Raw genomic sequence first — 27,601 nt, forward strand, 5'->3', positions numbered from 1 at the left:
AGTTTCTGCCCACTAATAAAAATAATTATAGTATCCATTGTGACGAGCATCGAAATTGAAATCTGATAACGGCGTAATAAATGCCTGGGTTCGGATCCTTGAGCGACGCGCACGTACTTGGATATGTACACACGTGAATGGTAGCCAGTGTACACACCTAACGCACTCATATCCAAATGGGTCCGTAAAAATGTACAGTGAGGGGGGAGAAGAGACAGTCAGTCCTCTCTTTAGTCCCGAGCGACGGCCCCGGCGTTCCCGATCATTCAAATAAGGTCCGTTTGGACCTTGGAATGCGCCTCTTCGTCTCTAATGATTTCTGAACGCCAAGAAGATGATATCGACGCCGCGCCGGACCAAACATCTCGGAGCTTCGGGGCGAAGGTACGCTGCTACCGCGGGGCCCGGGCCCCGGGGGCTAACCGCTTCTGTGTCTCAACTTTCAGCTTCTCTCGGACGGAGAGATACACGACTTCGTATCCCGGGTTCGATACTTGCGACGCTTGGAGCAGGATCGAAGGACGCGGGGCTCGGATCAGCTCTCTTCTTCTGCAATCGGTGATCCTTCGCTTAATTAATTAGTAGGCCTTAGCCCCGGACCACCACGAGTTTCAGATCGATTCTACACGCGGGTTGTAAGATCGCGGAAAAATCGACGTAAAAATAACGTATAAGCGAATCGGTTCACAGATTTGATACGTGTTAAGCGATTGTGACGTCATAACTGTGCACGTATATACTATAACCCTTTTACACAGAAACGCAAGAATTGAAAAATTTACTCTTCGGATTGTTTACTTTTATTTTTTTCATTCCTTATAGGTACAAGAAAAACGGAGCGTTCTTGTCAGTTTTCACATTGGTCGTGAGTATAAGAAAATTAATGGAATTTGTTGGACGTTGAAATCGAAACAAAATGAAATGTTGGAATCAATTTTCAACCATTTTAAGATAAAAATAAGCTGAACTCGGGTATATAATATTCATTTTCATGAATACTATATTGACTTTTGACAGGAAATAGAACTGTATCAAGAAAATGTTTTCCCAACAAAATAAACCATCGTGAAACACAACCATTTGGAATTGATTGAAATGACAGATCGGCATCTAATCGTAAGCCCATGTTTGCATTTTCAGTATTTGTAATTCTTGAGATCTTAGGCAAATCATCGTGGATTACGAATATGTAAATTTGATAAATTTTCAGTGTTCAACAATCTTGTATTCAAAGTAACAGAATGGTATTGAATTTTGACTCACCAATTTCAAGAATAATATTTAAGAGAATCCATCCCAATTTTTTTCTAAAAAATCGATATGAATTGTAATTTTTTGTGATCAGATCGTTGTGATGTTAGAAAAAGTGCTCCAGTCAGCTAGGATCGATAAATTATCACGCTAATTATTGATCGAGTTATTCGCAAAATATAACCTCAAAGCCTGCCTCGCGGCCAAATAAATGAATGACAAATTTGCACGATATTTATTCAGCCTTGACTGACCACAATGCACTGCCTGACATCAAAACGATCACATCAAAAACAAAATTTGAAATCGAGTCGATGGTTTCAGGAAAGAATGAGATGGATTGTCGTAAAAACAGTTAAATCGGTCACGTGACACCAGGGCTCAAAGCATCTCAAGACCTCGTTTCACCGCGACTTTTTTGTACTCACCAAGCTGCAGTGCCCAGGTCGAAAGGATGCTTGAATACAAATGAACGCCGCGGCGGCGATCGCGTGAAGATACGTTTGCCGTTTGGCGCGAATGTCACACGAACAGGAAAGGAACATAACCTATGCACAGTCGAGATGGCAGCGCGCCTCTGTATATGGATAACAGAGAAGGAGAAGAAGAAGAAGGGCGACCACGAGCCGTATACATAGACTCGCAACGAGCGGTATAAACTCGAGGATATTACGGCGGTGGTTAGCGTCACGTCGGCTCTCGTATTGTCTCGAGATTCGAGGTGTTGCCGGTATCGCGGTGCACTCCTATTGAGCAGCGAGGGTTTCCCTTTCATAGGCGTGTGAATGGAGCTCGACGAAGCCGTCGCGTCGCGTCTGCGGGGCATCCCGGACATTGTTGATCCCGTGGATTTCCGCGTCTGTGTGCCTCGGTTTGTGCGCGTGTTCGAGCCGCTCGAGGCACCGAGGTAGGTACGATTTTTGGTGAATAGTCGAACCTTGTACGAAGCGCGGCGAACTGCAGCCTCGAATAATAGTGAAGTGATGTTTGTTTTGAGAGCAGGTCTCTCTGCCTCCCTTTGTTTCGGGAGCCGCCGCGCCGCGCTGCTCAAGCCACCGTTTTCTGAGGCGTGTGTAGAAAAATAAAATCAAACCAAAACCAGAGCCAAACAAAACGAACGAACGAACGAACGAACGAAACGAATGGATCGTGGAGGACGTGAAGTAGCAAACTTGACTCGGTCCGTTCATTACACGAGCTTTCAGTCAACTGGGATCTGTCGTGTTCGCTTTGCAAGGAAACATTTTTTCACAATAATTTCAAATTTCGTTTCCATGGATTTTGGGCAAGCGAGCAACTGCTGAGTCACTGTCGAATTTGAACGAGTTTCAATAAACTACACTACCCTATAAACACGTTGTATTTATACTTTATTCCATCGTTTCTTTCCAGTTCTCACCTTTCTACCCTATTCTTTAATAAATATATATATATACATTTTTTTGTTTTTAATTCATTATGTTGTGCTTAATATGGAAGTTTATTGAATTAAGTAATTTTATATTGAACTTTTATAAGTTTCATACTATAGCAATGTATTCTAAGTAATCTTGTATTCTGATTTGTTATTACTATTACTACTAATTATTTCGTATTACTACTTTATCGTTACCATTAATACTATTTTTGTATATCATTGCTTTTTTTGCATTTTTGCAGCACTATTTATGTTAAATTCTGGATTTTTGTATAGGTAATTTCAGTTTGCCACAAAATGTACTATATGACATTAAATATATATCATATCATATTCTACCGTTCTTTTTACCTTCCACATTTCTATCAGATTGCATCCTTCCTCTCCAATTCTATATTCTAACCCTATTTTATTTTTATTTTTGTGTTCCACGTTCGTACCCAATTCCATGGTTCCTTTCCTGTTCAACTATTCCTACCGACCTGCGCAAACTTGTATTGCAGCAAAAACATTCTAATCGTATGTTCGTCATTCCGATGGGTAAACGAATTTCAAACGACCGAATTTCGAAATGGTCGAGACTTTGAATAGTTAAATTTAAAGTAAAAATTTCCACTAGGTGATTGGGCCATAACGACAAATTTCTACGTATGGCAATTTACTCGATAAAATGGCGAGAAACTTTGACAAAAAATTTTCGACTCTTTGAGAATTCAAACCACTCGGAATTTGGACCATGCTAAAGTTCGAAAAATAAACCGCGATAGAAACTCCCGAACGTATGGTGATTACAGTCCTGTTTGAGACCAACATTTGTATCCATTAAACGCCGAAGATCTCGGTTAAAGGAATGTGTCGATAAGTCCCTTGTAACGGGTCGATGTATCCGACTTTCTCCTCGGCGTTGATCGTTTTTTCTTTCGATCTTCAAAGGCCCCCGAAATTGGTATTTCCTCTCTGGCGAAACGCCGTGTCCAGTCGTCCGGTTGCCGATGGTTCCATTTTTGCCCCTCGTGCGTGTAATCCAGACTCACGATCAAGAGCAATGGCAAGAGAAACGACAAAAAGGAGAACGGTATGACCCCCCCCCCCTCCTGCGCCCCTCTAACCCGTCGGAGTGATACATTTCTATGTAAAGTGAGCCCTCAGACCTCGTGGCAGTCCCAATAATCCCGCTCCGGCGTCCCCTCATTTCCCGCGCCGATTAAGATTCCACCTCGTCTGCCTTAATTCGAACTGCCGGTCCGTAAAGGTTATGAGTCCGCTCGACAGATACCAAATACGAAGACGACGACTCAAATGTGTACAGGTGTAATTTCTGCCTCTCTGCAGCTCTTTTCTTTTTCCGAACTTCTTTCCCACCCTCCAAAATGCGGGGAAGTTATTTCGCACGTTTGGTGTTATAGGTATTCGAAATATCCTGAATGCAGAGTGAGAGGTGGAAGCGGTGGCGGAGGAGGATACAGGTGAAGGATAAATCAGGCACCCACCTTTCTTTTAAATTTCAGTAATAGCTGTAGTAGGAGGAAGTACGACTTCAGACTGAGTTTCTTTTTATACTATAACAGATACGCCTTCCTTCCGCGACTCTTGATGCAGTTCAAAGCCTAGCCGGAGGCCATTTTTAACGATTGGAACAATTGTTACTCGTACCTATGCAATTGATTAAGGAAAAATTCCCGACTATAAGAGTTCGACGAGTATTGTCCGTGTAAAGTAAACGGTTGACTGACTGACTCTGAGAGACAGAAATTAGAAATACGACAGATTACTGATGCAGATCAAATACACCCAAAGGCAAAAAAGCGTCTCATTGTAATACAGCACTCTTTTCTATCTGCTGCTACTATTAACGTAGTTAACGATGCAACGATTCCGGATACGGAAAAAATCGCAAGCACAAAAACTCTAGCGGATAAGTATCCAACGATTTTTCTCTCGTAGACCCAACGACTTATTACCGTATTGAACATTGAGTGAAAAGGTGATCTGTACCTGAACTCGTTTTTGATCGTTAAATAAATTTACAATCACACTGTTTCCATGGAATGATAAATTCAAAAGGACTTGAAGCGATATGGTGACATTGAATCACACAAAGGACTTCAATTTAAGTCCAGTCAAATTGAGTCTGCAAAGTCTATAACTGTTTGCAGCCTTATCATTTTCAAGATAAAGCTTAGATGCACCCATTTTTAATCAGCAGAATGGTTAGGCGTTGGTTTAGCTTGAGAATTTCCATCGTTATAACACTGCTCGGGATGACAAAATGGCGGTTGTTTATTTTTTTTTTTTTTGTCTTTTTGATAATATCAGCTGCTCCTCGTCAGTTGGTGAAGAAAACTCTTTTGGTGCTCGGCAGTCGAGCCACGTTTCTCGTAAAAATCCCAAGACACGTTTTCCGGGTGTAGCATTGTTCCCGTGGCGCGGGGAAGAACGACAAGTTTTTGGTGAATAACGCAACGCGAGGTGAGGGACCCGAGGCTTTTGGGCCCCGCGGGGGCCCCTTGACGGCTAATCTTCGGGCCACATCTCCGTGACAAATACTGGCAGGATCTCGCGCGCGGACGCAGATCGTATCTAAACTCTGTAGATAAATGGACCCGCCCCGGTGTTCCCCTTCCCTTAATTCCCAGTCTCCAATGCCGGCGGCTCCTTCCTTCGCCGGGACGAAGGAACGGGCACAACCTAATTAACTCCACCGCCTCCCTCGACACGGTGGGCCTTATCCGGCCGATTAATAAGAGAACTCTTATCTACGGAATTAGCTTGTAGACAAGAATTGAAAAACGTGAGCGAATGCGTTTCTGGCCTCAAGTCCTGTTCGCTTATCTCGTTCGTTCCACCACCCTCTCGATTCCTTCGGGCCTGATCATCGCCAACCACGCACGTGCTTCCGTGCTTACACTTAACTGAATCTTCTCATTCTTGTATACTAAGAGACGTGCCACGATTCACTCCTCGGTGAATTCCTCAACTCAATCCACCCATATCGAATCAAGAATCAGTAGTAATCAGATAAGACCGTGTCATTCTCGCCTATATTCACACTTGTTGACATAAAGTGATTACGTGAAAGCGGAATCTTAGATTCCCCCATTCAAAGGCAACGCAAACCTTTTCTACCTCCTTTGGTATTGTTGACGTATATTTTTCACAATTTAACTCCCCCCTCTTTCCGACATATATTTATTTCCTTTGCTATGGCTGAAGAACATGTTCAGAAGACCTAAAGTACCATGGTCTACAAATCGAAGTATGAGATTCATCGCATACTTTTGAGTAATAAAATCGATGTTCGTCATTGGTCCCAAATTAATTCTTAAGTACAAATTTAAAGTATGTAAGCATCTGCGTGGAATTATTTATAGAAAACTAAACAATTAGACATGTGAAATGATTGAACAAAACTTGATTCTTCGTATTGTATAGAGGGTAATGTCTAATTGTTTAGTAGAAATTAATCCAACGTGATACGTCTTGAAAGATTCATAATTCAGCAATCACATTAAATTGGAACAGGGTTATTTTCACTTAACGAAACAATTCAGAAAGCCAATTTTGTATCTATTTCTATACATAAATTTTCATTACAACGCGATGCAACACTTGATAGATCCGAACTCATGCTGCTTGGAAAGACAGAAAAAACAACTATATCGAGTATGACGAACATTCTTGCCAAAAATAAAAGAAATAAAAAAATCTCCCATAAAATCAAATGGGCTTGAGGTGTAACATGTTCCCGGGTGATCCTGTTGGTAGTTTCGTCGTTGAGTGCTTCCGACGGTACGGAATGGGCTCGAATAAAAGGGCAAGGATGAAATTAGTACCAATCATCGGAAGAGCCGGCGTCGCTTTCGGTTTATATACCAACCCATGGAGCTGTATGAGTCTGCAGAAAGCCGATATTAAAAATCGTCACGGACATCACCCAAGCCATTGAGCTGTGGCTCGTGCATATACATATACCGAATCACCGCCGGTCCTGATGAGGAAAAGAACCGATGGATTCGACCACCGGGGATCGGTCTTCCTGCAATGCTGTAAAGCCCAAGCGAAACTCCCTTACCTTTCCTAACTCCAACAGTTTTTAACCCTGGAAGTATGCAATTCGAGCAGTCTTCTCTCTCCTCAGCGATGACGTTATGGTTTGGGGTTAAAGGCCGAAGATGAGCCGTGGATCCCAGCGACCAGAGAAATATCGCAGGACCGGATTCAGGCTGAGGTACCTGGAGGTGGAAGGTGGTCCACAGGAGCCCTAATTAAACTTTATAGTCCGGTTAACGTTGTACCTAAGTCAGCCCGTTTCGGAGATTGAGACGGGCAGGGTCATCCGGTCCCCGTTTCGTCTCGACGCGAGCTTTTCAAGGCACTCGAAGGTACTCGGAGAGGCGACAGCGCGAGTAGCCGCGATACCGTCGCGTACTTTAACAAAGTGAAACAGGCTTCCTGCTTTACACCTATTTATCTTCATCTCATATGTACCCCGGGTCCGGTGCGGAGCTACATTTAAATGAGCCGAGATACATCCCGCAGCCCTTCGCCTCGCCGGATCCAGTTTACAAAAACGAATGGCTGAAGTTAGTCCGTCTGTCTTACCTACACGCGGATCGATCCTGCGCCCTATACAGGGTGGACCTTGCCGTAAGGCCGTACAATGTTTACGGGTAGGTAACAGCGGTGCATGGTATTGAAACGCCGAGGATAACAGAAGAGGAGAAAAAAGCTCGAGAGTGCAGATTAAGGTGTAATTTGATCGAGAACCGCGGTCGGCCATTTCGGCTGCTCGGCGTTTACGGTAAAACGATTTTAAAAATGAGACAGTTTTGGGTCGTTCGAGGGGCCAAAGTCCCGGCTCAAACTTTCCCCGTAATGAGGCCCCAATTTAAATTTGCAGACGGGTTGCAGCGGTGCGGCGACGTGATCCGAAAATTAAAACAGTTCCCCGGCGATCGGCTCATATATGCCCTTCGTTTCGACCTGATTCTTCGGAAAGAAAACATTCTTGGAACCACGGTGGAAGCTCCGAGTCTATGGATTTTGCCGAGACACCCCGTAGGTGTATCAGAGCTTCTGAAGGTCGGATCAGGCCGGCGAGATATTGTATTAACGTTTCGCGATGCTGGTGCAGCTGTGCAGCGGCGCGAAGACGTCGAGGAACGATCTTCGGCGACACTCCGGGACGTATGTATAGTATATGTGTCGGGATGTCCAAGAGAGCGAGAAAGAGAGAGAGAGAGAGAGAGTGAAAGGCCGCAAATGTATGCACCACCGTAGGCATTTAGCGAACCTGGGGTATAAATTTGTATAGGACTCGGGACGCCCATCCTTTGGCGTTTCTTCTCTATTCGCCTTCCCTCTTTCGCCGCATTCTTCTCCCTCTTTTATCATTGTCCAGACTGACTCTGCGAGCGGTTGCACCTTGCGCGACGCCTCCGTGCAAGTCTGTGCCATCGAGAATACATCTTTGACAAGCGAAATAACCTTCTGCCGCATAAGCTTCGTGAACAAGGGTAAACGTATACCTTGGAATCGGATATATTCGACATTGCCAGATGTTTATTGAACGTAAGACGTAATAATTTTGTCGTTTCTCAGACACTTTAGAATGAAATGGAATCAGCAACCATTTGACAACCTAGAAGAACGCTTGCAACCACTGAACATTGTTTGGAATTTACAAACTTCCATTAGGTGAAAATAAAATCCAACGGTTTCATTATGTGCTCTTATAATAAAGATTTCCACATCTAAATTTGCGCTTCGTAACTTTCCCCAGGGTTTTCTTTTTCTGCACTGACGCGGCAAGGCAGTATTGATAACCTGGTGGAGTGGAATGAGGATCCCTGCGTGTCGTAGTAAATTGGGGTGAAGAGGTCAACTTGAAAGACAGTGGCGGAAGGTAAGGTTCCCTAGAGGGAACGGAAGGATTGACGGTCCGCCAAACCGCGGTTTAATTTTCTTTTCCGCATGCGGACAACTGGCTTGCCGGTTTAGGTAAACTCGGTAAGCTCCAAGCTGGAAGTTGGCAGCAACCTCCGCGGCATCCATCCGGACCGGAGCTGCTAATTTGCCCCTTTTCCTCTTATAGGAGGAAGGAACAACTTTGTTCCAACTCCGTAGTCCACCTCCGAGACGCGGTGTAATTCTCTTGAATAACGAAAGCGCAACATGAATAGAATATACACCGGGGCGTGAATCACGCGGCAATCTTCCTCGTGGGTGGATGGCATAGTCGAAGCCTTCGGCTCTTGGTCTTGCGTACCTGTACCTACTGCACATTCGTGTAGAGGAACATGGATTGCTTGCGCATGCTGGATGGTCGGATGGTTCATGTTTCGTTGGTAGGTAGGTATGTGCGCGGCGTCGCGACGCTTCGCCTTTTGCGACGAACAAAGGACTTTGTTTCCTAACCTCTTGTGATCGCGCGCAACTCCCGAGCCATTTTCGTGAAGTAAACAATTCCGTGACTCCCCTACGCGGCGGATACTCTGCCGCAGCATCCTCGGAGTGGCATCTTTACTCCCCCGAGGCTACACACAAGAACGGTTAATGACCATCCGAGAGCATGCGCACGGATAATTGGTTCGCTTTAATTGCAGTTAACAATTATAAATTTATGTTTCACTACGAAAATATAATTGGCTGTCCAATTAATATTTAGATAAAAACTGCCGCCAGCTAACCCTTTTGGTTCCCTCGTTCAACGTCAGCGGGGGTTCGGAACTACCGAAACCCCAACGGGCCGAACCTTGACTTTAGTAGTCAATGATACTTATCGCGCATTTGGAACCAGGGGCAGGATAGTTCGTAACTTGATTTGTTCGTATTGGTTGTTCGATCTGAGGCCACAGAATCTAATATGAAAATCGGGCGAAGAAGAACCGGATACTAGTTTTTGCAACACGTGCATTAAAAGCCTCTTTTTCAGTGCCTGTGGAGCGTGTGAGAAGTGGCACTTATCGACTATAGCCTTTTTGATACCTACTAGTTACTTTTTTGCACACCATTTTAACATTCTGGTTACTTTTGCGCAAACGTCCGCTTTCTGGAACTAGCATTGCAAAGTAATATTTTTAAATCAACACAAAATTGCAAGTAATTTTTTAAGATTTTCACAAAACTACCACATTATGGATAAGCTAGCTTCTGAGGTATCGTTACGTAAGAAAGCTCACCGTGATCCGTACAGATCAAATTACGGTGGAACTTGATGACATGAAGCTTGAATTGATTATTTTCAAGAAGTCTCTGAGAGGAAACATGCAAACTTTCAAATTGATCCGAATTCTGGTTTACAATTAGCGTGAAAGGATCATTGTCGATAACTTAAACCCGAAAACTTGGGGAATGAATGCTTCAAGAAGGTAAGACAACCGAGTTCGCTCAAGCACGACAAAGTTGCAAGCTCTTGATTCCCGCAGAAATTCACCAATTGATAGCGAATCCACGCCAAGATTATTGCTCATCGTTCTATAAGGCTTTGGTCAAATGCTCGTTATAGGCTGCTGGTTCGAGTACAGTGAGTTGGCAAATCAACACTTGCACTTACAGCGCAAAGCCAGGCCGCAGGTTCCTACCAGACGGCGAAGCACGCTGGACGGTAATTAAGTACCGAGGTACCGAGGTTTATAGAACTTGTTCTTGCGACACTGAAGCCAGGGATCCCACGCACTGCCTGCTGAGGCAGGCCTCTCTGCGTTCCTTCGTTTCCAATAGTTCGATCCTATGCGCTCACGTTTATCGGCGAGTATAACATGGTTATGTATCTACAGATGCCAGGAAAAAGAGAAATCGATGGTCGATGGAGAAAAAATATCAACGAAAGTATCAAAAAACTGTTCAAACTCGACGATGTAGTCCTCGTCGGTTTATCGGGGTTTGAATCGCGCGCGATCTTCCTTGTAACAATCGACGATGGTATGAAAGAGGCCGGTAAGTGACCTTTAATTATTGTCTGACACTGTCACGTTGACGATATATTATATTTGGTTGGTCCTTATTTAAGTGTCAGAAAAATTTTCATTGGGACGTTCCCCAGATCTGTTTCAAATAATTTTTTTTTTTAAATCTGTGTTAAGTTTTGAACCTCTACGTAAACTGGAACTCGTGCCTCTAAGCTCCTAAAGTTTTAAATGTAAAATATATTTAGCTTTTATGACCACGAAAAAGATCTGAAAATTTCAAGTTTATACTCATTGTTCACTTATATATAAGCCTAATAAAATTGATGCTATTAAGCTGATATAAAAAAAGAAATACATTATAAAATTATGAAATTTTCAGGCTTTCTTCCTGTCGTTACAAACAACAACTCTGCCAAATTTCAAATCGGTTCCTTAATTTATACCAGTCATACAAATCGAAATAACTGCTTATAAAAACTACATGTATTTTTCATTTCAAACTTTCATAGCTCAGAGGCACGTGTTCCGGTTGACGTGGAGGCTTAAAACTTTACACAGATTTTTATTTAATAACAGATATCGGGGGCGTCTCAAGATAAAAATTTTCCAACCCCCAAATAGGATCACCTAATAATATAAATATGTAAATTTAGAGAAAACTTTTTTCACAACAATATGAAACGTTTAACGACAATTTACTTATTATTATAATTTTTGGACTTGGAACACATGAACTGAGCTCATTTTACTCAGTCGCTGGTGCTTCCAAGAGAAGATTCGGGACTGCTGTCATCGTCGAATCGAGGTTCGCGAATCTTGTGCGTAACTGCGGCAGGCTTCGATGTCATGAGAAGATAAGTGCCGGCTGGCGTCTTGCCGATTCTTCCCATCGATACTCCCAGGTTGAGGACCTCCAGAACTGCGTGCCGAGCGCTGGCCTCCGTCAGTCGGGTGTGCCTTAGTACGTACCGGACGATGCTGTTCAACGTCGCTCCTTCCGTCAGCGGCTCTATGCACCTCGAATCCATCGCACTGAGAGAAATTTTAATTTCGGTTACCGCTCAGTCCTTGACTATTTACATTTTTTACCACAATCGAAAAATATAGTTCTAGGTAGAAAATGAAAATTAGTTTTCCAGCTGTTACCGGAAAGTCTAGTATCCGTTACTATTCTTTCTCATCACGATCACTGTTGCTATATTTTCTTGTAACTGTTGCGAAAATTTAATGCTCGTGCAACGATAAATTGACGTTAAAGCCTTGTTTGACTAAAAAAGTAGAGTAAACCTCACAAACTGATTTTTCGTTGCAATAACCAAAAAAGGATCGACAATAGCGCAAAATAGTTAGGGGTACCTCGTTTTTCGTAATACCAACGATATTTAAATACTTTTTTTTAACGATACCTGTTTTACTGAATCTTACTAGTTACTGTAACAAATGAAATTTTTCTCAGTGTAAATCCCCGTAATTCAACGAGGACTCGACGTTGCGGCCTTCGCGGGTGAGGAGTTAGACACGCCTGCAATTCTTCGCCGCATCACCATCAGAATCGACAGCCGTCTATTCGCAGAGAAGGCGACGCGCGCCTCTTCGTCAGTGATGCAAGAAGCGCGTGTCATTAGCGTCGGGTTAACTACGTACAAATATGGCGAACTTCGGGTAATAACTTTGAAAACGATCTATGCTTCCAGGAATAAAGTCTACGTTCTTTGCACTAATTCACCTCTGTCCAACACTACTGTATTCACGCTCTGTAGATACGGACTTGCGTTCTACCCAACAATTGTCGTAATATCCCCAGCAACAAAATTGCGTCGGTATATTACGGCCCTCTGTCCTATTATTATGCCGATTTCTTACTCTCTCTGAATTTTTACTACGCGTGATTTCAAAACTGCACGCTGCCGCATTGCGTGTTTCCGAGAAGTCTGTCGGATCACCGAAGCACTGTATGATTGGTTCCGCCAATTTTTATGACAAAGCTGAACTCTCATGTTGGTACTCATACTCCCCACAACGTAGAGTTGCCTACATCTTGTAGAGAAAATCGCGTGAGTTTTTCAATTTCTTTACCACTCGCCTAGCTTTGGCATCCTGAATTTTCTAAAATTACGTTTGAATGCCATTTTTTTGTCTTACCGAGTGGGCGTGAGAAATTAAAATTTGCAATAATGATTAGCTTTTGTATGGAAACCTTTCAGCTTTCTGCGAGAAAATACTGGAAAAAAATTCGCCGTTTTACTGGTAAACACAAAAATCGATCTGAATAAGGTGTGAAAAAGCATATTTCAATTTTTTAGACTTTAGATTTTTTTCCATAGTACGGTATAATTTTGCATATTGAACATAATTGAACAGCCTGTAGTTTCCAGGATTGTGGTTCTTCAAACTGCAAGAACATCCAGCCGAGATCATTCTGAATATGATAAAATGCGGTTGATCTCCTCACCCTCAAATTTGAAATCAGTAATAAAATGTAGATGCTCATGACTGTCGAAGACTGTCAAAGAACGCGATGTTGAAATAAAGTTTATTGTAGAAAATTATAGTCATAGCCGAAAGGAGGTTAGGTTACTCGACAAATAATTATTTCAAACTTCAAAATTGATTTTAAGAGTTTACCCAGCATCGAATTTCTCTAAAGCTGAGAATTTTCCACATAAAAATCTATTTTATTTTTCTTATTCTTCTTCTCGTTTTACATTTGGTACAAAAAATTCTCCAATCTCGATTCGAATACATTTATTTACCATAGCTTCAAACTTTTTTTACTCCCTACGAATAAGAACATATTTCTCGCGAAAAATTTTCCAATATATAAGGTAATAGAATCAATTTTATCGCTTCGATATATGTATATTTTCTTTTCAATCCTCGGTCAGTTATGTGAAATGCATACACAGCGAGAACAAGAAAGAAACAATAAAAAATAGAATGTCCACACCGTGAAATACCTACTCTTGAAAACCTCGATAAATAGCTGATGTGTTTGCTTTACTTCGTCCTAAAAACACCCTAAGAGTATATGCACACTAACGTGAAGTATAGCTGAGCGCACACAAGTCAACCAATGGCGATGCCGTGATTCAGTGTTGAAAAAATTGACCGTTCGGAGTTTCTGTCCTGGATCGTTTGACCGTATAGTTTTTTTTTTTTTTTTCCTCTTCCTTCTCTATTTCTTTCTTTCTTTCTTTCTTCATCGTATACCATCCTCCTTCGAATGCGTCAAATTTTTCTCAACTCGGTGGAGAGGCAGGTGCTTGCGGATAATTGGAGGCTGGATGCTTCACTACTACGAAGCCTCGGTGACGTGTAATTATTAGGTATGGCTGGCGGTAGTGCCGCAAGTGGGAATAGAGACATTACTCTACGCGGCGGCTCACAAACAGCCCACATTCGTTCCTTCACAATTTTTATCTTTTCCTTTCTTTTCAACACTCATATATCGACTTTCACTATCGACCGGTTCGCGGATAATTTCGCTCGACACTACGGGGCATTTTATCATCGCCACGGTTACGTGTAACAGCTGTTATTATACCGGGGCGAAACTCGTAACAACTTGTTCTTACTTTTTAGACTGTATAAAAAAATCAACTATTTTTTTTTCTCAAAATTCAAGTCAAATATATTGTTGCAAATGACAAAAAAAAAAAAGATGCTGTCCAAGTTTCAGACTCTCAATATTAATATTTAGAGGTGCATCGTCCCGATTTTCTATTCCCCATTTAAATAGCATGAGAAATATTTTTTGTTTTAAACTTGGAATTTTATAACTCTTCAACGCGTTGATAAATTAATAAAACCAGAACGTATTTTTGTAGGGAATTGAACGCTCTACAAAAAAGGTCTCCTATCATTTTATGATAAATCTTATCTTTCAAAAGTTATTTAAGGTCCTTCTAAGGTTCTAATGTACCTACACTAAAGGCGAAATGTAGCTATTGGACGCAGCTAATTGTTACAGCTAATTGCAACAATATTGATGCGTTTTTCACGATAAAAATGAAACGTAATTGAAGGACGGAACAAACAGATGCAGCGATCATACAGTGATTATACAGATTAATAAACAACCATTAATACCTGTTTGACTGCGATTATCGTTCATCGTGTTAATCGCTTCTGCAGTATCTGTACGTTGCTTGTGACCTAATTGTAAGTACGGGCTCCTTGCTGTAGAGAGGCGGATGAAAGCATTGAACAATCGTGTCTGCGTGTTATGTAGATAGCGTGAAAATTGCGGTTAATTGAATATTCTTGTGGAGCGGATAATCAGGATTATACAATAAGAAAAGTTTATCGGCGCCCGATAATCACAGCTAATTTCTATCGCCATTTCATTCACAAGATTTTCATTTCAATTGACGAAATTTATTAGGGTTGCTGATTGGATTCGCCATACTGAAATTTAAAATAAAAAAAAATGTTCAAAAACCCCTTGACAGAGTTTTTTCTCCGGATTCGATGAAATTTAAAATTTTCGGCCAACGTATCGGATCCGCCATCTTGAAATTTTTAAATCCGATTTCCGATTCGTAATCAGCGACCTCTAAAACTTATAATTTATGGAAAATATGTAGGTACACGTGTAGAGAGGTGACTTATCGGAAATGAATTATTCCTTCAATTTCCTCGATTTTGTTTCTAACAATAACAATTTACATTACATCGCAATAATTACTCTCGAGTATTGAAAACCTATTGGAATAATATCAGAAATAGCAAAAAACCGCAACGAAATATGTTGATAAGTTCTCTAAATGTACAAAAAAAATGGATGTAAAATAGGTGGTAAGAATACTTACCGCACTAACTCAAAAGGATAAATAACGTGTAAAAAGCTACGGTGATTCCAGTTTCTCCGTCAAATTTTACAAAATTTTTGACTAGTACAGTTTAACAGTTGAACTGGCTTTGTTTTCATATAAATAATAACGTATTTCTCCTGGTAAACTTTAGAAGATCAGCTTTATTCCGGCACTTTGAACTAAAAATACAACAATACCTGATTTCGCTATAATAAATCGTATCCGGTTACTCGAAATTAAAAAAAAATCTGTCATCATTATCGAAGATAATTCAACTATCGTCTGTAGTTTTCACGTATTCGCGATCGTTTTGTAAAATCCAGCCAAGAAACTGAAATACGTATACATTTTTCCACGTAATTTGAATAAAAAAAAAAAAAATAGGTTACTGGGACTCTTTAATACGATGCTCTTGAATTAAGGATCTTGTAATTCGGGAAGATTTTTTTGTCGATAAAAAAAAAAAAAAAAAAAAAAGAAAAAATTTGATGTTCAAATCGTGTTTCAGGGAGAAAAGAATACACCGCCCTAATTTGAATCGGTCAGATAGAGATATAGTTTCCGGAATCGATACGCCGTAGTGATCCGGAGGTTGATTGATCGATCGAAGGCCTCATTATAACCGATTTTGCTAACCTAACTCGCGGCGGCGATCCGCCACGGGGCAAAACTGACGCTAAAGGAACAAACGGGTCCTCCTCGTGTGCGAACCGGATCGAATGGTATGGCGTGTGCGGGTAAATGCGATGAGGTGTATATGCCGCGCGGAGGAGCAAAGGTGTTAACTTTTTTTAATACCCACACTCCCGCGGCACAAGAAAGAGAGAGAGAGAGGGGCTCTCGTGTCGAAGTGGATTTTGTCTGTAGCATATTACGGCCTGGAAATGGCTATACCGGCCATCGTCACGTCACGCGACGAAAGCTTCCCGGCCAAAGCTAATTAACTCGTCACTCCGGCTAATTACCAAGACACGTGGGAAGTAATTCGGGTAACAAGGCTACCTTCTCATCGCGCCTTAAGTCGGGACTGCGAGGAGAGCCTTTATACCTCGAACACCCCGTATCTAAATCACCCCATAAATAATGGGTATAATATCGTATAGTTGATCGGTCTTCTGAACTGTTCCTATTATTCAGGGAAACGCGTAGCACAAATTTAACGTAATATTTTACGTGAGGTGTCCATGTTTTGAGCGTTTTTTCATGCCTGTTTTCCGTACACGAAGTGTCCGTTTTTATGACGGTAGAGCGAGTCTGCGAATGCGCATGCGCGGAGTACTGAAAAGGCCACTTTTTAGTCCTAGGAGTTGAAAGTGGCATTTTCTGTACTACGCGCACGCGCTGCAGCGAACAAATCTGACATTACGCCATCCTAACCTCAAATTCGTGCTTCGTGAGAAAACGCGTAAAAAACTCTTGTTATATAAATAATCGTGTGCAACAAGGAGACAGCTGTCTTTTCGCCTCGTGTATTTGGTATATTTCACCTTCGGCTCGCCTACGACTCATATTGCAGACTTACACAGTATGTATATTATTTATATGGATATGCTGCAACTTTTACATAAATATACACGAAGATAAATATTTCTTAAGGAGAGAAATAATCATCTGCGTGGATGACGGATTAAACTTTTCGAGCTTGAAACAAAAGTCAGTGACTCTTAGGCAGATTTCAGACAACGTACTGTCTTTAAATTATACCTACACGAAGGTGACTTTTTTTTCTTAAGAATTTTCTCGCTGTTTTCGTACCAAGCTCACTTATTCGGCCGGTAGATCAATCGTTTGTCGGATTTTAAGATTTCTATATTTGAGAACCACATTGACATATATTTTTGCCCGGAAGACATGGATCTTAGTGTTTCACAGATAACTACAGCAAAATTGTAGCTTTTAGGATTTTTTGAGGGCCTTACTTTTTGACGCTAAACTCAGTATCAATCACCGAATGTTTGACAGAAAAATCGATCTCTTATCATTACTTTTCTCTCTATCTATTCTTGAAAGAGCCTTCGAGTAAAAACGAATCGAGAATTTCAATTTTACAGCAAAGATCATGACAATGTTCGATGATGTTCACCTGAATCACAATATTCACCTACCTTGGAATTTTTTCCTGCGGCATCACCGAATATGCAATATTCCGTCAAGTAGTTACCCAAACTTTGGGCAATCTGGTGAAATAAAGTAATCATTGTACGTATGTTCAGAAACAAAAAAAAAAACGAAAAAACAACTCGTAGTCATGCATGTTTATTTACATAATTACTATGATCGCTGTGAAAGTGCACTACTCAACATGTGATTTATAGAGCCGGTGATCAATCATTTTCAACTTGAAATTGTAGATCCGCAATCGCAGAGGTTTTAAAGAAACAAAACGGTCAAATCGAAATGCGAGTCGCAGATCACTCAAGTTCTATATTAGTCAACTGACTCACTGGGCTTACATTTAACCGATAATTTTTCATACTAATTATGAATGGGAGCTAAAGACAGGATACCAGGTGATTGATCGATACATGCACGTCGGGTTGTTCTGGATTTATATAAATGGGTGCTTCAGCATTTCAAAAATGTCTGTAACTCTATATCTGACAAACATGTTCAAATTACATAACAGGTGAAATTGAGTAACAGGATTTAATGCACAAGATGAAAAATAATATAAAAATTGAATTTGCTACAAACTTGTAAGGACATAAGAATTTTCTTTCAACATGTTTGAAAACATTTCAACATTGATTCTAGTAAATAAAAAATTTCGAACTAAAACAACGAAATTTTCTTTTGTCTGGTCTCAACGAAACCGTTATGAGACTTTATTTAAGAAAAATTTAATTTCTGAGCATTTATTGAGAATTCCAATAAAAATGTAACTAAACGAAGAAGTTTGGATGATTCTAAAATGATTGCAGAAGAAAGTATCGGGGGTTTAAAATTGCTATAATCGCATCTGAAAAAGTTTGAACCAAATTAAAAATGTCGAGTTCGAAACGTAGTCGAGCTGGCATGGAATGCCCACTATATATTCGAACGACGCAGGGTATCGGCGTAGATAGGATCGCGGTAATACGGCTACCCTGCTGTGGTGCATTTTATTGCTCTTCACTCCGCGCCGTTTAGCTCTAAATTGTTTCAAGACCGCATCTCGCGTTGTAAGAGCTCGCACAGGGCAGGAAGAGCTCCATTAGCTACGTCAAATTTGATATTATAGATGCACGATACACAACGCAGAACAAATAGAAGATAAACGATTGAAATAAAAATTAGAGACAAACACAACTTGCATAGATACGTGGCGAGCCATGTTTTTCAGTATGTATATATGTTGTGACATTCGTAAGGGACAAAAAAGGAGGTACAGAAGTTTTCACGTTATCATAAATTCACATGAACGGTATGAATGATTCTTTTTCTTTGACATGGTATCGAAAAGAGTGAAAAATCGAGGAAAATTAATTTTTATGTAGAAGAATATTCAACCGAAGAATAATGTGCCAATTTTCGATCAACGAATTTCCTTGGGATTGAAAGTTAGAAATTCATAATAGCGCGTTCAATATCACCGATGAAAATGCAAGAACTTATTTGACCTTCATGATACTTGATATCCAGGGATTTCTGACGATGCTGATTATGAATTTGAAATGAAAGTTCAGGAATTCGGATATTCGGAATGGTTGACTCTTTGATTGTTTGAATTTTGACTTCAGATATGAGACCAAGTCTCGTCTAAATCGAGTCAAATTCTTCGTTGATGTAAGAAAAATATTGAATTATCAAATCGACCGCAAAAACTGGTTTATAACAATCTATGCTAACAGTCAAGTTTTTGTCAATTTTAACACCGCTATATTAGATCATGGATTTGAAAAATACCCAAATTTTGAGTTCAGATCAGTGGACTCAAAACCTTCTACTTCCAAATTTCGAGTCGATCCAAGACAATCGAAGTATGCCTGTCTCGAACGAATGAACGACCACCTGTATCGCATGGCATTCGTCAATACGCGGAAAAAAGTAATTTTCACCCTTTATATTTATGCAAAAAACCGGCTCGCTGTCCACGCGTTACCGCCGCATGGACACCGTGTACGCACGGGAAATAATAAAGATAATAGAAAAAGATGTAAAGAGCTGAAACGTAGGTCGGAAAAACGCGTGTAACTGGAATCGTCGGAGCTGCCGAGGTACACAGAACTTACACAAGAAAGGTGAACGGAGCTGTTGCTCCGGGCCACCCTGGCTCCAGATTAGCATAAACACTCTCGAGGACGGCGTCGAGACCGCGGCGAGACGCTCCGGGTTATATCTGCTCCCTGGGCTGCGGCTCTAGCAAGTACACGTGTAAATCCTCCGTTTCAGTTCTTATTCCCAGGGGGACAAAGCGTCCCTCGGTTCCAACGGACCCCGTGCAAGCTCAGCAACACTGCCTACACCTATGCCCCTCCACGTATCTGCAAATGCGACGACGACGCCCCTTGAGCAAATACAAGAAAATGTAAAATAATGTCAAACCGACCTGCGTCGCGTGACTTTCCTGTCATGTTTCTTAATCTGGGTTCTTACGGGTGTATACACTGAAAAAAATTTAGTAAAACAGGTATCGGCAAGAAAAACTGTTTGAATATTGTTGGAATTACGAAAAACGAGTCGCGCTATTGTCGATCCTTTTTTGGTTATTGCTACGCAAAATCAGTTTCTGAGGTTTACTCTACTTTTCTAGTTACACAAGGCTTTAACGTCAATTTATTGTCGCACGAGCGTTAAATTTTCGCAACAGTTGCAAGAAAATATAGTAACAGTGATCGTAATGAGAAAGAATAGTAACGGATACTAGACTTTTCTGTAACAGCTAGAAAACTAATTTTCATTTTCTACCTGGAACTATATTTTTCGATTGTGGTAAAAAGTGAAAATAGTTAAGGACTGAGCGGTAACCGGAACTACAGAATTTCTCTCAGTGTTAATTGCGTGAACATTGGTAGGTCACCGCTTTTCTGTCCCCTTTGTAACTGATCTTTATACTAACTGGATGACTGACTTGTAGGCCTGTCCTTGAGGAGAGTGAAATCGAATTGCGATAGTCGCACCCTTCATTCGAAATAATTCGGAAAAATTTTTGCATTTTTTTTCCACCATATTTACTCACCCCTAGAAAGCTTTACTTTCTCTTTTTAGATCGATTTTAAAGAAAATGAAAATTCTTAGCTGAAAATAATAAATAGAAATTCAAAAATCTCGATCACTTCATCTTCCTGCTCAGCTTATCTTATCCTAGAGATATCTAAATTTACCAAGCGGCGTTTTAAAGAGGAAAAATTCACCTTCTTTTTCTTTTATAGAAATGTTTTTACGATTTTTTTCGGACCAAGTACGCACTTCGTTTCAAAGCTGTTCCGAATCGCTGCATCAAATGTTCAGAGCTACCTGACTTAAAAAAAAAAAAAACGCATTACCGATACATGTTATCAGTGATTGAAGTCTTCTTGTTAGAACATACGGCTATCAGAGAAGTACAGTGTCACGTTTTTATATGAGAACATCACGACGCATGGGTACCTCTAATCGTGAATGTGCACGGAATTATAGTGGCAGGGGAGATTGAAAAAAACGAAAGTCTTCAAATTGAATACTAATGTCACGTCTCTTTCCTGCGCCATCCGCTTTGATGCCGTCGCGGTGAAAACACCACCAACCATTGATTATTATTAATCTCTTTTTGTTACCACGCCGGCTAAATTACGTACTGTAACACCAGGCAGCACATCCCGCAGCTAATATACTGGAGAAGAATTTTTTGTTTCTTAAAACACGGATAAAGAAAGAGGAAAACGTGAAGGAGTTGACGAGGCGAAAGGGATTCCCTGGTGGAACGAGGGACAGGTGGCAGTCGTATCTTATGAATGGCGTCGAATATCGAAATGCGTAGAGTCCGGTTCCAAAGACGCAACATGGCGTCGAACGATCGTCGGGAGTGTTTTATTATCGCAAAGTCTCAGTCACGCCACGCGCTCGTTCTTATCGCCGAGTTCCCGACTGAAAAGACAACATCATCCGTTCTTATCGTGCCACACTGTACAGTTATAGCTGTTGCATTATTTCGCGTCTTGCGATACCTACGCACCTTACAGTATTCCTTTCCTCGAATAGCTGGCGCGAGCAAATACAATGCCTGCAATAAATGTTTAGTCTACAACGGTGCAAGACGCGCTAAAATCTCGCACATTAAGTGTCTGCCAATATTCCTTCGATTTGTTTGCCTGGCTCGTATAACCGCAGCGTTGCATCCCTGCTGCGGTGGACATGGGACCTGGACAAACGGATTCGCCGATCGGCCGTAAAGGTGCGAGAAAAGACAAAAGAACCCCGAAATAACGGCGCAGCCGGTAAAATCGCGCACTGCGCAATTAACGCACCCATAGCCTCCGATATTCGTCGCTATTCTCAATGAGAAAACATTTGCCAAAGATCACATTCAGGCGTTAAGTGCATTGGCACCGTGAAGCGATAGGGAGAGCTTATAGGCATGTTTACATATTGTGTATATATACAATCAGCGTCGACTTGAGCTGTTTTCTGTTTTCACAGACATCGAAACAAACGGACCCGCTGCTTCAGGCCTCTGTAAACACAAAGATTTTCGACAAATTTTGAAAAACGAATCCTCGCGCGAAGTGCTTGCAGTTGTACTTGAGACCACCGTTTATACCTTACTTTCTACGCTTTTCAATGTGATGCGAAAATTGCCTTTATTTTCACGTCGATACGAGTTCAATTAGTTTAATTTTGATTCATTTATCGTACTAGTGAAAAGCGTTCGACGGATTCTGCATCTGAAATAAAATTTGATCGAACCGTTTTCTTCTCGTTTCATTGAATTTGAACGCCTGTAATAAATTACTTTACTCATCAACGGTTTTCATCTGTTGAAATGACCAGAACAACGACTCGCGTTCCTTTCCACAGGAACTTCGTAACTACCTACTCGTATTATCCGCGAAAATCGATCGGTATGCAAAGTTCCGGGGGTGAAGGTCGGATGCGATAAAAGATATAAAAAAGGGGGAGAGGGAAGAAAATGAAGAAAACGAACAGCGTGTTACGTGGGGAGCAGCGTGCGCTCGCTATGGTCGTAGGATACGTGTAACATTATATACCCTGGACGTAGGATATAACGTGCGTTATAGGAGGTAGGCAGTAACTGCATACTGTGACGCGGAAACCTGTTGTTCCCCTACATGATATAAGCGCCATTATATCTCTCACAGGTATTACGTACCCATACACGGGTGCGTTTCAGCTGTGTGTATCCGCGCATGCGGGGTGTCAATTTTTACGGGCAGCATGATTCACGAGCCAGGTTCATCAACTTCTTCCCGATTCTCATCCACCGCTGCGTATAACTGCATGTACAGCGGCTCGCGCATCCTTTCACGGTACACATGATAATAATGTGCGACAAACAAAGCGTATGTACCTAAGACACACGGAACCTACAAGTTCGATCGTCGATTAGGTTGGGACTGAATTAATGAAAAATTAAACTTGTTTGAAGTGAATTTTAAATAATATAATATTTAATCGTACGTGTAATTGATTATTAAATTTGAATCACATGTTTCCAATGCTGAAGAGTTGGTAGACTGATTTTTGATCTGCTTATACAGTCGAGTGAAATCATCTTGGGATTAATTTGAGCGAATATTAAATGGTTAAAAAAGATATCAAAATTAATTGTGGTTATCCCTAATTGTCAGGTGCACTAAATTATACAGCCAAAGTGATCATATGTACAGATTCAAAAATGAAACGTGCTAAAATTTTATAAGTATATGTACAATGCACGAGAAAAAAAGATTGACTAGAAAGTTTCATTATTGCTGCGAATAAGGAATCCAATTTTTTATACAACCACAAAATTTGCGAATGAAATTTCAATTTCGCCTGCGACTGTAATAATATTCTAGATAACAACTACCAAGAATTAATCATAATTATTGTATAAATTTGATATAAACGTATAAGTACGTATAAACAAAATGCACGAAATAAAGAGATTGACTAGAAAATTTCATTATTGCTACGAACGAAGAATCCGAACTTTTGATACAACCATAAGATTCGTTACTGAAATTTTAATTTCTCCTGGGACTCTAATACTTAACATGCTAGATAAAAACTTCTGAGTTCTGAGAGAAATCATTACTATTTTATAAACAATCGAAAACTTGAGACAAATTGGCTGTCGATGACTACGTATCCGGATAGGAAATGAAAAACGCCGGTGGCGCTGCCGCGCGGCAACCGCAATAACTGAAACAGCGCGAGCGCGTGTTGCGCCGGGGCTGGAAATAGGGCCGTGGAACCGGCGGTGTTCAGTGGGATTTCAGCCGCTGTCCGCTGTGCGAGAAGAGCGAGCGAGCCGCTGGTTCTTCAGCGACAGCGTGTATCTCGGATTGCCGGTGTGCGCGTTTTGTGCGCGTCGAGTTCTCGCGTCGGTCGCGGCCAGCTGAAGACCTCCGGTTCACCAGAGAGAGCTTAATGCCCGCGTACGCAAGGGTACTCCTCATCCTTTCCGGCATCGCATCGTCTTATTGTGTGGTCCTTCCTTTCGAAACTTAGGCGCGGGAGCTTGAGACTTTAACGCTCGGAAGGGCGACGCCGCTTATGTTACGAAATCGAATTTGCGCGGGTTTCGTGCGCGCCGTGAAGTAGCCAGTGATCTCCCCGCCACTGCGGCGCGCGAATTTTTTTGAAAATTTGATTGGTGTTCGTGTCGCACGTGTATCGTTGTTATAAACCCTGCAGCGATGATTATCGCTCTATTTTCCTGTGCATCGTTCAGTGATTAGTGCGGTGGGATGTTCGGCTACATGTCTGCGTAACCTGATCAACTGATTAGTTACTTTCAGCTGTGTGCAACGAGTATCTTCCGTTACACGCGATTGGGGATTTATGCAGTTCATGATTAAGCTCTGCAATCGTGCAAGTTTAATAGATGTGTTTAAAACTCTTGAGTGCAAAGATAATCGGGAGCCGTAACCTGCATGGTGGCTAATTGTGGAGTTATCGTAATTTGAACCGACAAACTGTGAAACAATGGTACACTCTTTTAAAAGGTCGATGATAATCGCAGACTGCCGGATGTGGCGTTTTGACGAAAAGTGTGTGGAAAGTGCAGTTTAACGAAGTTCGTTCATAAAATAGTAACAATAATGGTAGTGAAACAAGTATTTCTGCAGATTGATATCTAGTTGAAAAGCTGCGTGTAAATTATTATTGTGATTCTGTGTTTGTCACTAGAAGTCTTTTCGTTTTTGTCGATCTGTGACGGAGTTCAAGTTTCATTGATCGTCAAACATTAAACTATGTAACGCAATGCAAGCAGGTGAAGGCCGTTATGTCGCCGAAATTACCTGCCTGGAAATACCGCATGTAACGCATATCTGTTAACGAATATAGATAAGAAGTGTGGAAACGCATATCCATCGCACATGCTCCCTGCTCGTAATTGTTTTACGGCGAGAGATCCCTGGCTAAGGATTACCAGCTTATACGTCAGGGAAAACGCCGCCGTCGCGAAGGAAGCGCGACATGGACGACGTGAGTTTCATTTCCATTTTATGCCTATGATAGCTGCGATTTAAACCTGGTTTTCAAAGTGACGTATCTGAGATTCCATTCAGTAAAGTTTGATCAGTAACTAAATTTTATGCTAATATTTAGTGCGATTCGATGACGAAGTTCACGAAGAACTAATGAAACCGAAGCATACATTACCGATGTTACAGATTTATAGAAATCACGTGGCTTATATAGTTACATCGATCTATTCGTTTGTAAGCGTCATTGATCAAATTTTCTTCAGGTACATGTTTTCAGCAAACTTGCGATAAGAAACGATCAGAAGATCATGTTCTATATAATTTCTGATCTAGGAATTGAATCGATCGTGAGAACTTGATGAGCTTTCGAAACAAACTTACTCCAGAGTTGTGCTTCGGAGTTTTTAGGAATCAGCGCAAGAATTAACTTGTTCTAATAACAATTAGTTGAGATTTTTACAAATTGACCAACCGAAATTGAGATAATTTATTGCCAAGATAGGTATTAACAATATTCCCACCGTTCCTATTTAAACAGAGAATTTGAGTCTGACAAGTATTGGAAATGATTTGTCAATTGTCACCACACAGACTTGGAACCATGTATACATGAATATTAATCAACAGTCGATGATCAATGAACCGAAATGAGTGTGAGAAATAGTATGGACCTTATTTTGAATTACCGATTCTTCTCGTACTTGGACGTTCTGAAACAAGTGTGATTAAAACACCTGCGCTGCAGAGGTTTACACGATAACACCTAGTAGGTGGTCTCCTCCATGGATCACATGTACATTTGGTTATACTTTAAGACCCTGTTTTCCATCTCGGAGTGAAAACCGACCTCGAAAGGACGACGACAATGACGACGTTAGTTTGGTGAACCACGAACGGGTTTTATTTGTGGTGTGTACACACTGCGCATTAAATGCACGCTACGTACATGCATACGTGTACCTGTCAAATATATATATACCATACATAAACATATGTGTGTAATCTACGTTGCAAAATGATTAATGAAACCGGGTCTGATTGGTGTAGCAATACCCGCAGAGCTGCGGGCCAGTTGTATCTTTTATACACAACTGAGCTGGTATAATATTCGATATTCTAAACACGCCTCGGAATAGACCTTTCGAGGTCTTATTTTAGGCCTGAACCCCGAAGAAGGATCCCTGGCAACCATGGCGGTTCTCTCCTAGCATGTACGCTGCACGCGTTCCTCGATAGACGATTATGTTATATTATTATCTTGTGTAAAAGAAAAACGAAATAGGAAAATAAAGAAAAATTGGTATATCGAAGCCATTAGCTGCACGCCGACGGGACGGGGTGTTTCGACCTTCCGCTATGTAGGTAGGTAGGTACTAATTCCTCACGATTGTCGAACCTGCGACTCCTCGTACCGCGGTGTCTATATGGATCTTCATTATTCTCACCATTAATCTTACACACTCTCACCGTCCTAACGCGATACGCAAATGGTAACGCAAAACGAAATTTTTCCATAAACGATTAGATTTGATGAAGAAACATAAACTCAAAAAAAAAAGAGAAGCGTAGATTGTGTGTAATTGTTGTGTAGATACGTGTAGTATATCTGATTACAACCGAGATTTGCGGCAACATTTTCTTACATCATGCGCTTATCGAGTCACGTATATTCAATGTCGCTGATATTACACGTAAAGACGGATATGAATGTAATATACAAGAAAAGTTGTATGTCAACTTCACTCTAGCGCGTGAGTTGAAATATAAGAAGAAAATGTTTTCAATACACTAGCAATTTTCTCACTCTGTGTAAACTTACATATTTTCAAAAATTTCTAACAAGATTAAAAACCACATGTATAAGTATGGGTAAGAACTAGGAGATGAAATTCTACGATATATAGCCTAAAATTTTCAACGACTTGATTACGAATTTAATTTATCGTTACAGCAAGCGATAAAAATGTAATATACGTTTTTTTCTTGAAGCACACGATCAACGCGATTACTGTACAATATGTTCTATACGACTATAAAAGTATCATAAATGAATTAACATGTAGCAATTACGTTTTACAAACTCGCTTCGTTGAAATTCATTCTGAAATTGCAAAACTGTGCATTTCGATAAATTAGCGTTACTTACGTTAATCTCGTTTCCCACCACGTTCCTCAATTTTGAGCCAAGATATCCCCAGCGTTTCTCTTCTCCAATCATTGATACATTTACACCTCGTTCCGTAGCTCAGTTCGGTGCGTGGGATGTCAAAAATTCAAGTCAGAGGTAAGTTTATCAGTTATTATCAACGATAATCGAGACGTACGACGCGAGAAGAAATCCAATCTGAAAACCGCGGCGTTCAAGAGTCGGCGGACAATGCGGCCAGATTGCGCATTGTGTTTACTTAGGTGTATCCAGTTTGTCCGAGTGTAAGCGGGGCGCATGTGTGCGCGCTTACGGAACACTCCCGATTCCCACATCCATGCATGCACGCCGAGTCTGAGAGCGCATAAATTCTCGTTTAACTCTCATTCAGGCACACGATATATACACGCGCTGCAAGTGTGTTGTATATACATACTCGGACGCCTATC

At 41.1% G+C, this 27,601-nt stretch overlaps 2 protein-coding genes and 1 long non-coding RNA gene across 3 annotated transcripts in view; 1 reads left to right on the forward strand and 2 right to left on the reverse strand.

Moving 5' to 3' along the window:
* LOC124297937 (L-lactate dehydrogenase-like) overlaps window positions 1-1,745 on the reverse strand; it is a 53,086-nt gene extending 51,341 nt beyond the window's left edge. Inside the window, exon 1 of the mRNA XM_046749399.1 lies at window positions 1,680-1,745. The gene's annotated coding sequence lies outside the window, so the exon portion shown is untranslated. The remainder of the gene's footprint in view (window positions 1-1,679) is intronic.
* Window positions 1,746-19,622: 17,877 nt separating this feature from the next.
* On the reverse strand, window positions 19,623-27,433 carry LOC124297951 (uncharacterized). Its single transcript, XR_006906693.1, has 3 exons — window positions 27,153-27,433; window positions 25,693-25,966; window positions 19,623-19,878 (listed from the first exon to the last, which is right to left on the reverse strand). It is a non-coding gene; the product is annotated as an uncharacterized LOC124297951 (long non-coding RNA).
* The window catches only part of LOC124297933 (uncharacterized), a 72,926-nt gene continuing 69,139 nt past the window's right edge, over window positions 23,815-27,601 (forward strand). The window contains exon 1 of the mRNA XM_046749385.1: window positions 23,815-25,004. Within this exon, the coding sequence (XP_046605341.1) occupies window positions 24,996-25,004 (9 nt within the window). The 5' untranslated portion in view covers window positions 23,815-24,995. The remainder of the gene's footprint in view (window positions 25,005-27,601) is intronic.

This window comes from Neodiprion virginianus, chromosome 2 (assembly GCF_021901495.1).
Source record: "Neodiprion virginianus isolate iyNeoVirg1 chromosome 2, iyNeoVirg1.1, whole genome shotgun sequence".
NCBI lineage: Eukaryota > Metazoa > Arthropoda > Insecta > Hymenoptera > Diprionidae > Neodiprion > Neodiprion virginianus.